Raw genomic sequence first — 12,016 nt, forward strand, 5'->3', positions numbered from 1 at the left:
TCTTTGACAAGGCTTGGGAGTCACTGTAATGTAAGTCTCCAATGATTGGGGTTGGAAATGTTGAGGCGCCAAAATCGCATTGAAAGTGTTTGTCATAAAAAAGACCAAGGCATCATGGAACATTTTATTGAACCTGAGGGTATACCCATTAGGGCTAGACTTTTGGCAAGTCCCAGTGATTTCACTGTGGCCATAGTCTCCTGTTCCACAATGGGTTTATCAAGATCCTCTTTTAAGTCAAGGGGAATAGTAGGGTGCACCATAGAGGCTATGTAGCGTTGAATTTTAGGATGAAGCATCAGAGGGTTAAGCATGCCAAAATGAGGTTGGAGATTACACAGATTACTATAGAATATGCAGTATGCATGTTAGTAATGTCACAGAGGGGGTTAGGTTACAACATTTTAATTTGCCCAAGTCCTGTAGCACTAGGGCACTCCACCAACCGCAAACCGTTAGTTGAGTGCCCCAGTGAAAAGCTTACCGGCCTTGTCTCCATGCTCATAGAACAACCTACGGGTCTTATCCCATAAAACAAGAGAAGATGGTCTAGGAGGTCCTTAAGTTCCTTGCTGAGCACCGATAATTTAACAAGCCCCTCAGGAGATGGGTGGAATTTATGGGAAAGTTCAAGATCATTGATGTGTACAAGAAGTTTTGCATACCCAAAAGTTTTATTTTTATTATTTTTGGGACAGCTGGAACACGCCCGAAATGACACCTTTTTAAAATGTAGACACCCCAAGGTGATGTAATTTTTGTGACTCAATCTTTTGGAAGGTGCCGGTCCGTGCGCCCCTATCACGGATACCGGCACAGGTGACCCCACACCTGCGCAGGTACCCACACAGGCAGACCAAACACTGATGACCACACCGGACAGGGCAGAATGTTATATATACAGTTTATTCAACAGCAAACTAAACAACACCCAAAAACAAACATAAATAAGTAACCTCACCCAGACTCCTAGCAGGTAAAGGCAACAGGAGGACAAGCAGGTAATGGCAACAGGAGGAAAAGGCAGGTAATGGCAACAGGAGGACAAGCAGATAATGGCAACAGGAGGACAGGCAGGTCTACAAATGGGTAACCTGGCTCGGGACACAAACAAGGTACATGACTGGTAACAGGACTCTGGACGGGAAGCAGGATTCTCTGAAACTGGGGACTCAGGCTTCAAGTTTCAGGAAACAGGAAATGATACTGAGCCATCATCCTGACTGCAGGGAGGGTTTAAATATCCTCCCAGGAAGCACCAGGTGATGGCTAAGTACTGGCAGCTGGGAAACAACCGCAGGTGAGCACTGGAGCTGCATGTCTCAGCTCCTGCGCCACCTAGAGGCGCTCTGGATCCTAATAGTACCCCACCCTCAAGGAGCGGGCTCCGGACGCTCCACAAAAGTCCATCCGCACCACCGAGATCCAGGGGCACAGAAGGCCGCCAAGTCCACCATATGCCCCAGGGCCAAAGTTCAGGGACCAGCCGAGCACCCACTCCGCCAGGGTCAGGCATCAGGCCGAGCAGTCCACCACCTGGATCCGGAAGAAGTTTCCACAGGCCAGCAGAAGACCCAACAGAAAGGCGATGGGTACCAGGGTTCCGTAGGGCACACCCCCCAGCACTAAGGAGCCTGGGTTTCAGCGGGCAGACCACCGCAATGAAACATGGGGGGGTCACTAGGGCCGACATCGCATTCAGCCAGCCACCCGGATACCCCCAAAGCTGTGGCCACCCGACCCAGGTCACCACATACTTCAGGGAACGCAGCGAGACCCTTTGGAAGCAAAGGGTGCTCACATGGAACTCCCCCGTTCCCCAGGATAACACCACTACCAGGCCCGGGATTGCGCACATGATCACCCCACGTGCGGTGGATGTCCCGAACCCCAGGACCCTCGGCTGCAAGGGGCATCCCCTCCGCACCAGGACCAGAAGCAAAGAGCCGGGCAGCAGGCACCGGATCAGCGGAGGCGAAGAGCTGGGCAGCAGGCACCGGATCAGCGGAGGCGAAGAGCCGGGCATCGGACACGGGATCGTCAGAGACCAGGAGCCGGGCATCGGACACGGGATCGTCAGAGACCAGGAGCCGGGCATCAGGCACGGGATCGTCAGAGACCAGGAGCCGGGCATCAGGCACGGGATCGTCAGAGACCAGGAACGGGATCGGATGGACCAGCATCGTCAGGAACTGGATCGGACGGAAGAGCATCGACAGGAACAGGATCGTCCCATAAATGGAGGGGAAAAGTCATCACCCTTACCACCACTCAGAGCCAGTTCTGTCCAAATCTGGATTAGGGGTTGGATATCCCAAAAAGGACAACCAGTGGTATCCATAAAACAGTGAGCGCTGCAGACATATTCCAATAGCTCTGCTCTGGGGGATCGCCGGAATAATTGTCGGCAGCGCTGCGGTGCCTCGGATACTAAACGCACATAACCATGCATGTGCTCGAGATCCATTTTGACACTGGAATACCTCAGAAAGCAAGCAGGTCCCCGTGTGGTCGATTTGGCCGTTACTGGGCTCAGTATTCTATCACGGATACCGGCACAGGTGACCCCACACCTGCGCAGGTACCCACACAGGCAGACCAAACACTTATGACCACACCGGACAGGGCAGAATGTTATATATACAGTTTATTCAACAGCAAACTAAACAACACCCAAAAACAAACATAAATAAGTAACCTCACCCAGACTACTAGCAGGAAAAGGCAACAGGAGGACAAGCAGGTAATGGCAACAGGAGGAAAAGGCAGGTAATGGCAACAAGAGGACAGGCAGGTCTACAAATGGGTAACCTGGCTCGGGACACAAACAAGGTACAGGACTGGTAACAGGACTCTGGACAGGAAGCAGGATTCTCTGAAACTGGGGACTCAGGCTTCAAGTTTCAGGAAACAGGAAATGATACTGAGCCATCATCCTGACTGCAGGGAGGGTTTAAATATCCTCCCAGGAAGCCTCAGGTGATGGCTAAGTACTGGTAGCTGGGAAACAACCGCAGGTGAGCACTGGAGCTGCATGTCTCAGCTCCTGCGCCACCTAGAGGCGCTCTGGATCCTAACAGCCCCCTCCGCTGGTCCCCCCTTGGCTGCTCCGCTGGGCTTTCTGCTTCATTAGCTTCTTTGGGGGTCCCTAGGTGACATTAGGGGTCTTGGAGACCCCTGATGTCTCCCTAAAGAGGACCTGTCGCATATCTTTGCCATCACAAAAAAAGTAAAAAAAATTAAAGTTGCATAAAAAAAAAAAAAAAAGAAATTGTTTTAAAGCTTGACATGTTTGGTGTCTATTTACCCAACATGACCTCGTCTTTTATATTTTACCAAAAAAAATTGGGTAATAATAATTGTATTATAACAATGTAAAAAAACCTTTTTTGTTTTCAAAATTTCAGTAATTTTTCTTTACTATAGTAAAAAATCAAACCTCCCTGTGGTGATTAAATACCACCAAACGAAAGCTCTGTGTGCCCCCAAAAATGGTATAAAATAAATTTCAGTACAGTGTTGCATGGCTAAATGTCAGTCAAAGTACCTCATCGCTGAATACTGAAAAATGGTCTGGACAGGAAGGGGGTTTAAACACACTAATCAGCAAGTGGTTAATGTAGGGCTGCAACAACTAATCGACATAATCGATTATAATCGATTATTGAAAAAGTTGTCAACTTTTTCAATAATCGATTAATCGGCTTCCGATCAGTTGGCCCTGTTCACGGCTCCACACACGCTGCGCGCCGCACCTCTTCCCCACCTCACGCTCGCCGCTGCCAGACCCGCCCACATCCACGCTCTTCACGCCGCACCTCCTCCCCGCCTCACACTCACCGCCCGCCCACATCCACGATCGGCACAGGGGCGCAGGGAGATGTAGTAAGGAGGAGCAGGTGTGGGGGGATGACAGCCGCCGATAGACAGGTCCGATCTCAGAAGCAAGTTGCTGGAAGACTGCTCAGGTAAGCCTGCACTTCCCACACATGGTGCTCTATAATGTATTGCTGGGATTTGTATTCCTTTATAGCTGATGGTACATTGTGCTGTATATTATACATAGGAATACAAATTCCAGCAATACATTACACACTGTATGTATAATGTATTGCTGGGATTTGTTGTATTCCTATATAGCTGGTGATATTCTGCACTGCACTGTATAGAGGACTACAAATCCCACCAATAATACATTATACAGCGCAATGCAGAATACCACCAGCTATAATGTACTATTGCTGGGATTTGTTGTAGTCCTCTATAGCTGGTGATATTCTGCATTGCGCTGTATAATGTACTATTGCTGGGATTTGTAGTCCTCTATAGCCGGTGCCATTCTGCATTCATTGCTGTATAATTTTACACTTTCCTTTTCACTATATTGCACACCACACTATTTTTTTCCACCGCTCCAAGCTTGCTCCTGTGATGGACTACAATCTCAATACAAACTAGTAGTACATCACTGGAACCATTTTTCATTTTTTTTTTGTTTATCCGATTAATCGAACTTAATAATCGGCTAACTAATCGATTTTGAAAATAATCGTTAGCTGCAGCTCTAGGTTAATGTGCTTGTTTTTTAAATAAAGTGTTTTTTTTGTTGGTAGATCTCATTGAGCTTGTCATTTGAAATGTAGATCAAGACAAAAAAATTGTGGGCACCCCTGCTATACACCAATATGATGTAAATGTGTGCAGATTCCTCTTCCCATATACAGTAGTTTGCAAAAAAAACTTTTCCCTCTGTAAAATGGTTCACACATTTACCTGCTCAAATGCAATGTCTAATCAAAAACAATTATCTAAAATATTTTTTTCCTTTTTAAATCAGATAAACTTACTCTGAGCGCCTCTTTACTTTTTTAACAACATAGTACTTTGTATCAATTTTTTTTCTTGCTTTGAAGACGGTTCCATATCCACCAGATCCAAGTTCTGTTATGTCATCAAAATCTTGAAGAAATCTGTGTAGAAACATTGATACGTAGATATGAGAAATATGTAATTTGTTTAAAATGTGGTTGGCGTTGCATTCATCTTCTACAAAGTGATCTGTATATAAGAAAAAACATAACCAAAACAAAAAAAACTATTGTTGAAATGCTCCAAAACTTTGTCAGGGGATACATTTGGGTCAATATGATTGGACCACGTATAATACCAGCTATTTTTGCAACCTGCAAATGTATATAAATGTGTGAAATTGGGAAGGAATGTAAAAGAAATGAACGGAAGCATCTATTTTGATGCATAAGATCTCTAGCTACATTTTGTCACTGTAAACTGAAATCTATGGTGTAGGCTTTCATTTCCTCATATTTCTAGAGTCATGCCTCATTCTTGCATGTATGTGCTTTCTGAATAACCACTTAAAGCCCTTGGGCAACTGGGGATGTAGTATGTTTGAACTCCGCTAAAACATGTGGCTTGGTTGCTAAAATATGGCAAATCAGTAAAAAAAAGCCTATAGGTTTGGATAAATTCAGTCAGAAACTGAACACAAGTATAACTTAAGCCAATACTTTATTCATTTTTTTTTAAAGTAGGGATAGGTTAAAAGCCCTGTCAGTTCTTTTGCCATCTGTCTCCCATTGAAGAGATTATTTTTACTTTATGTAATACAGACGACACAGCAGGAAATGAGAAGCAAGCTCTTTAGTGAGGTAAATTTTCTCTTAGACAGTTGTCACCAGAACAAGTGTCCCCTTTATTCCTGTTCTGATGACAACAAAAATGTGTTATCTCTTGCCAACCAACTTGACTCTTGCATTGCTGCTGCTGTATGGCAGAGTTGTTACAGTTACATACCGGTAGTAGATAAGGTTTGGAAGAAGACACAGGTACATCCAATCTGTGTGTGTTTTCAAATAGTATACATATCCCTGGAACTTGTGCTCATCGAGGAAGACCGCTAGAGGTTTTTGAAATTTGTCAATACTCCCCACTGTTACCACTACTTGAGGGAGGGAATTCCACACTTTTGCTACTTTGACTGTACAGAACCCTTTCCGTAATTTCAGATTAAAGGAGAACTATGGGGTTAGGGCTTTTCCCCATAGTTCTCCTTAGGGTAACGGGAGGACACAAACTAGCGTCCTTCCGTCACCCTAAGCTCAGAATACCGCGAGCTACAGCTCGCGGTATACTGAGACGCCGCAGCTGAAGCGGATCCCGACAATTATGTCTGGATCCGCCCAGCTGCATGAGTGACAGCTGGCTCTGCCCATCTAGAGGCAGAGCCAGCTGTACCTGCCCCCTCCCCTATCCGTTCCGCCACTAGAATTCTAGAAGACTAGAATTGAACCACATAACTTTTTTCATTTGTTCTCTTACATTTGTTCCTCAATTTGATGCAAAAGGTGAATGCTATTATTTAACACAACCTGTAAACACTCCAACTTCCCCTCCGGCATTGTCCATCAGAAGATGGCCCTCCACATGACAGGCAGTCTGGCCTTGTTCACATTCTGTTCCTTGAATGCACGAGGGGTCTGGGAATGGTACACCAGTAGTGGCTTAATCTACAGAACGGCGCTTGCGTTCGCACACAGCAAAAAGGGTCAATCTGTCCTTCATGGGCTTAAGCCCCAGCAGTGCCTTTTCCTCCTGCGTGAAATAGGTTCTGTTTGGCAGCCTCTTCCAAAAGAGCCCTGTTTCATCGCAGTTGACACTTGTTGAGCGACGTATCCTTCTGCCTTCATGAATTCCGCAGTTTTTCTTGTAGGCTTCTGCAGCGGCCTTGTCAGAACTGGAAGCCTCATCATGTCTTATCACACTGTGGAAGCCACTTCTCTTGCGGAATTTATCGAACCACCCTCTACTGGCTTTAAATTCAATCACTGGATGAACTTGTGGAGGGGTTTTGTTACAGTAAATCACTGTGCAATTTCCCGGCTTTTTTCACAGATCATAGCTTCACTAACACCATCACCTGCCAGCTGTTTCTCATTCAACCCCCCTACAAAAAAATTGTTCACCTCTTCCAGTACTTGTGTCCTCTGCTTGGTTAACATCGTTACTCCTTTTGCCACATCAGCTCCTTTATTCTTCAAAATAGTCGAGATTGTTGACTTCGCCATCTTGTACTCTGAGGCCAGATCAGTCACACAGATACCACCATTTTCTTTTTCCATAAATGTCCTTCTTCAATTCAATGGTTATTTTCTTTAAAACCTTCTCATTACCATTCTTGCTCTGCACTTTGTTACATTAATTCTTGCTGTGCACTTTCTGGTCACCTTCATTAATGCTCTGCACATTTTTGTCACCTTCATTACCGCTCTGCACATTTTACCACCATGCTTGCTCTGCACTTTGTCACCTTCATTACCGCTCGGCACATTCTCGTCACCTTCATTACCACTCTGCACATTCTTTTTACTACCATGCTTGCTCTGCACTTTCTTTGGAGCCATGCTGGATGGAATAATGTAATACTGTACAGTACTGTGCTAAAAAGCACACAAAAAAGCTTCATAGGAAGTGTGCACAAGTCCGTCCGCGATCTCGGCCACTTGTCAGAGCAAGGAAGATGGACGCGGTCGTGTTCGCCACCCGATGCAGAGTTCGCGAATGGAGGCAAAATTTTGCCGAACTTCCTGTTCGTGAACCGAATTTTTCGCGAACAGAAGCGTTCGTGAACCGTGGTACCACTGTATTTCAAAGCTGGCAAAGTGTTTATATAAGCAAATCGATTAAATGGTCAGAGAGAACATACGAATTGGAATCTGGAGAAGATATAGACTTACGTTGGGTCTTTAGTGACTGTACAATTTACTTGTTCCTGACCTGGGAATTTGGCTGCTAGTTCAATTCGCCTTAAAAGAAAAAAATATGCAGTTGTAAAAACAATGCTAAATAAACCATTTTCTTACACACATATACTTGCATAAATAAGGCAAAAATTGCACATACCTGTGAGGTCTGTTTGGAGTAACTGGGTTCCCAATGAATGAAGCCTATAAAAAATTGAAAATGATAGAAAAGCAATTTTCATGCATGTCTATAAAAAAACAACAACAATAGTTTAAATGTTTTACTCTATCAATTTAACTACATCTCCAAGTAGAGAAACATGATACACCACCCCATTTCCTCTTTTAAAATAGGGTATAGCATCATGTGCAACAATCTAACATTTCTAGATTGCTGTCTTCACTGGATATCTCATTTCCTTTGATTTGTCTCTGTAACCTGCACTTTAAACTGTTCAGAGTGGTCTCCGGGGGAGTCTCTTCTCATTGTTAGAGTAATGTTAATTGGTCTTGTTCTTTATTTGAAATAAGAAAAAAAAACTTTGGAGCGTTAAAAAACTGCATTTATTTTCCTTCCCCCAGAATACCTCCATTGACAATTATCAAGTCTAGTATACAAAAAAACAAAATGTTGAAATGTGACTAAATTGCTGCTGAACTTGGTTGTTTACTTTATGTGGGTCCTCTTATCTGCTGGCAGCTATGGTCTTTGAGAATACCTTCTGTGAGAAAAATTAGGTAGAGTGACATTAGACTAAATGACCTTCTGATAGATCCCAGAAAGACTCTGATTAACCCCTCATGGCCCCATAACAGCCATAATGATCTTACTCAGCTTAAAGCAAAGCAAAGGTTCCTCTGCTACCCTTTTTGTCCGAGACTGGGCTCATAGCAAAGACCCTCAGATGCTCAGAACTGAGAAGTGTGCGGGACTATTTACAGAACAAACAACACTGTTTCTTGGGTTTTGGTTTCTGTATGCTTTTATTTTGCTCCTCTGCTGGATGTTTATTCCTGTAAAGCATGCAGTAAAAGCATGACAACCACCTAATGATTAGCCGAGATTCAAAAGACACACACAGGGAACCATTTCACTGCCTAAGCCATAGACTTTGGCGTTTAACCCATAAAGTGTCTCAGTAAATAAAAAATAGAAAAAGTCTACTCCAATAACATGGTTGCATTATTATACACACCCCTAAACTATTACTTTATTAAAAGGACCATTTGATAGCATTCAATCGTTTAGGGTAGGAATCTAGCAGCACATCTTGCCTTGGGAATTCTTCCTTGCAAAATCGATTGAAATCTGTTAGGATTGTGGGCATCCCCTGTGCACAGCACACTTTAGGTTATCCCACAGATTCAGTTGGATTAAGGTCCAGGCCTTGGCTGGGCCATAACAAAACTTTAATCTCCTTCTGGTGAAGCAACTCTTCTATTGATTTGGAGGTATGTTTTGGGTCGTTGTTGTGCTGTAAGGTGAAATTCCTCTTCATCTTCAGCTTTTTAGCAGAGGCCTGAAGGTTTGGTGCCAAAATTGAATGATATTTCAAACTGTTCATAAGTCCTGCCACCTTGACTAAAGCCCCAGCTAAAGAAAAACAGTCCCAAAGCATAGTGCTACCACCACCATGTGTATGGTGTTATTTGGTGATGCACAGTGTTGTTTTTGTGCCAAACAAACTTTTTAGAATTATGGCCAAAAAGTTCAATCTTGGTGTCATCACAACATAACACATTTTCCCACATGCTTTTGTCAGACCTGATGTAGGTTTTTGCAAAACGTAGCCAGGCCTGGATGTTTTTGATTGGATGGATAGATATTTCTTGGACAGTAAGAAAAAGCTTCCATCTTGACAGTCTACCCCACAGGCCAGGCATATGAAGAATACAGGAGATCGTTGTCTCGTCTAGTACACAACCAGTACTTGCCAGCTCCCTTGATGTTGCTGTAGGCTTCTTGGCAGCCTCCTGGACCAGTTTTCCTTTAGTTTTTTCATACATTTTTGAGGAACGCCCAGTACTTGGTAATGCCATTGTTGGACCATATTTTGTACACTTGATGACGCCCTCCTTCACTGTGTTCCATAGCATATCTAATGCCCTGAAATTTTTTTGTACACCCTTCTGACTGATACCTTCCAACAATGAGATCCCTTTGATGCTTTGCAAGCGGTTTATAGATCATGGCTTTTGCTGTATAAGCCAACTGAGTAAATGTCAGAAAAATCCTACTCGAAAAGATTACCTTTATATGAGCTTAATCAGAGTCACTTTATTTGATGGCAAGTGTGTACTGAATATTTATCATCAGTATGAATGTGATTAGTTCCTTCTGAACACAGCCACATAATTCATTAGAAGAAGGTATGTATACTTAGGCAGTCAACATTTTATTTTTTTCCCACAAAATTTCAGTTTTGTTTTTTTTAACTGAATTGCTCATATAGGTCACCTTAAAAAGGTGGAAAACATTCTGAAGTGATTTATTTTGGTTTAATTTTTTTACATCTCAAAAACCTGGCATTATTACAGGGGTGTGTAAACTTTTTGTATTTACTGTACATCTAATGGCTTCTGTGCACATTTATTCATCAGCAAAAGCAAGTTTGCAGCAGAAAACACAACCCTTGCCCTTGCAAGTGTTTGATAACACTACATAAATACAATGTTCAGCCTCCTGGCCATTTGGTCTGCTTAGACCCCCAGACTACTTCGGCACAGACTTAATTTCTCTCAAGCGACAGCCTGGTCATAGTGCCTGAAGGGCCAGATTAATCATTTGTGGGGCAACACCAACTTGTCTCCAATCATTCAAATTGTAAAATACCTTAGAGTCTCTATTTTCTGGCTGTGAAGGTAGATATTCTGACGTCTGTCGGCTCGAGTGCATTTTGTTGGCACTATAAAAGAATATAAAAGGTGTTCTAAATATACACTCAAATAGCAAACAGTCCTGTTTTCATTACCAGTTAAATATTTTTAATACAAAAAGAAACTTGGCATGTCTATTAAAGAGCGAAGTAAACAGGATCCACAAATGTGCAATAGTTTTTTAGGTGTGGTACATATGTGTATAGCATGTCCTTGGTTTTAATAGAACAAAAGATCTACAGGGTTATTTACAAAAGGGTGAAGTGTTTGGAGAAGTCAGGAGAAGTGAACAATTTAGGCCAAAATAGCCAATTTCGGAAAAAGTCTCCAATTCAGCTCACTTTCCAGTTCAGCTATGTTGTCCTAGATTGCTCACTTCTGCCTTCTCCAAACTCTTCACCCTTTTGGGAATAACCCTGCAATTTCTGCCTGAGCAGAGCAGTAGATATACACAAGAAGGGTTTCCTTGGCTACCATGTCATTTTTAAAACCTATCCAATATTTGTTAGTATAATTGCAGTGATCTCCAGTAGAGGAATTATTTCACATCTCTGCCAATTATCATTTAAAACAATGGATTTTAGCGGGTTTGTCATGAAGTAAACAGAATTCAGTATTTAAATATACGGCAGTTTAAAGAAAACTTGACTAGCTTAAAGTCCGAATGTAGTTTCACTGGGCTCTAGCTCAGAACTCAATTAAAAGTGTATCTCTAGGGAAAACTTTTTTTTTTTTATAGTTTTGGATAGAGTGGGGAAAGTTTAGACCTGCAGTCAAGTTGGTATTTTTGTCTCACTGTTTTTTTGTATCCCACTGAGGAAATTCACCTATTTGTCCTGGTGACTACAAAAGCTGACCTAACAAGTAAAAGGTGCCCACACCCTGCGATAATTGTACGATAATCCCGCGATCGTACGATTATCGTAAGGTGTGTGGAAGGCGTGCGACCTCTACTACTGTAAGGTCGCACGACTTTTATCTTAGGAACATGTTCGAAAACCAGCCAAACATCGTACGATTTTCGGCTGGTTTGTGGCATGTTCGCAATATAAAAGCCGCACGGGCCGGTGTGCGCAAGCGCACACTGCCCGTTTGGCATTGCGGTCATCGGAAGCCCGCCCCTCAGCAGGGCAGGCTTGCGATCATAGCAAGTACAATCTGCCTGTCCAAGATAGGCAGATCGTACGTTTTTTTTAAAAATTACCTTACAACCAGCGCAAGACAAAAGTCTTGCGCTGGTTGTAAGGTGTGTGCCCAGCATAAGAGGCAATCAACTTAACTCACTTTAAGTCACTGATTTCTACCTAAAAGCTTTTTACTTTCCAACCATTTGCTGATTGTGATCAAAACATATTGGGGGGGGGGGGCATACATCAAAA

The 12,016-nt window shown here is 43.2% G+C and overlaps 1 protein-coding gene across 1 annotated transcript in view; it reads right to left on the minus strand.

Moving 5' to 3' along the window:
• The window catches only part of LOC108792731 (interferon-induced, double-stranded RNA-activated protein kinase-like), a 40,799-nt gene that overhangs the window by 15,538 nt on the left and 13,245 nt on the right, over positions 1-12,016 (minus strand). The window contains exons 7-10 of the mRNA XM_018563568.1: positions 10,594-10,666; positions 7,921-7,964; positions 7,755-7,823; positions 4,848-4,970 (exon numbers count right to left, since the gene is read on the minus strand). Of these exons, the coding sequence (XP_018419070.1) occupies positions 4,848-4,970; positions 7,755-7,823; positions 7,921-7,964; positions 10,594-10,666 (309 nt within the window). The remainder of the gene's footprint in view (positions 1-4,847; positions 4,971-7,754; positions 7,824-7,920; positions 7,965-10,593; positions 10,667-12,016) is intronic.

The sequence above is a fragment of the Nanorana parkeri genome, unplaced genomic scaffold (genome assembly GCF_000935625.1).
Source record: "Nanorana parkeri isolate BGI_ZX_2015 unplaced genomic scaffold, ASM93562v1 scaffold677, whole genome shotgun sequence".
NCBI lineage: Eukaryota > Metazoa > Chordata > Amphibia > Anura > Dicroglossidae > Nanorana > Nanorana parkeri.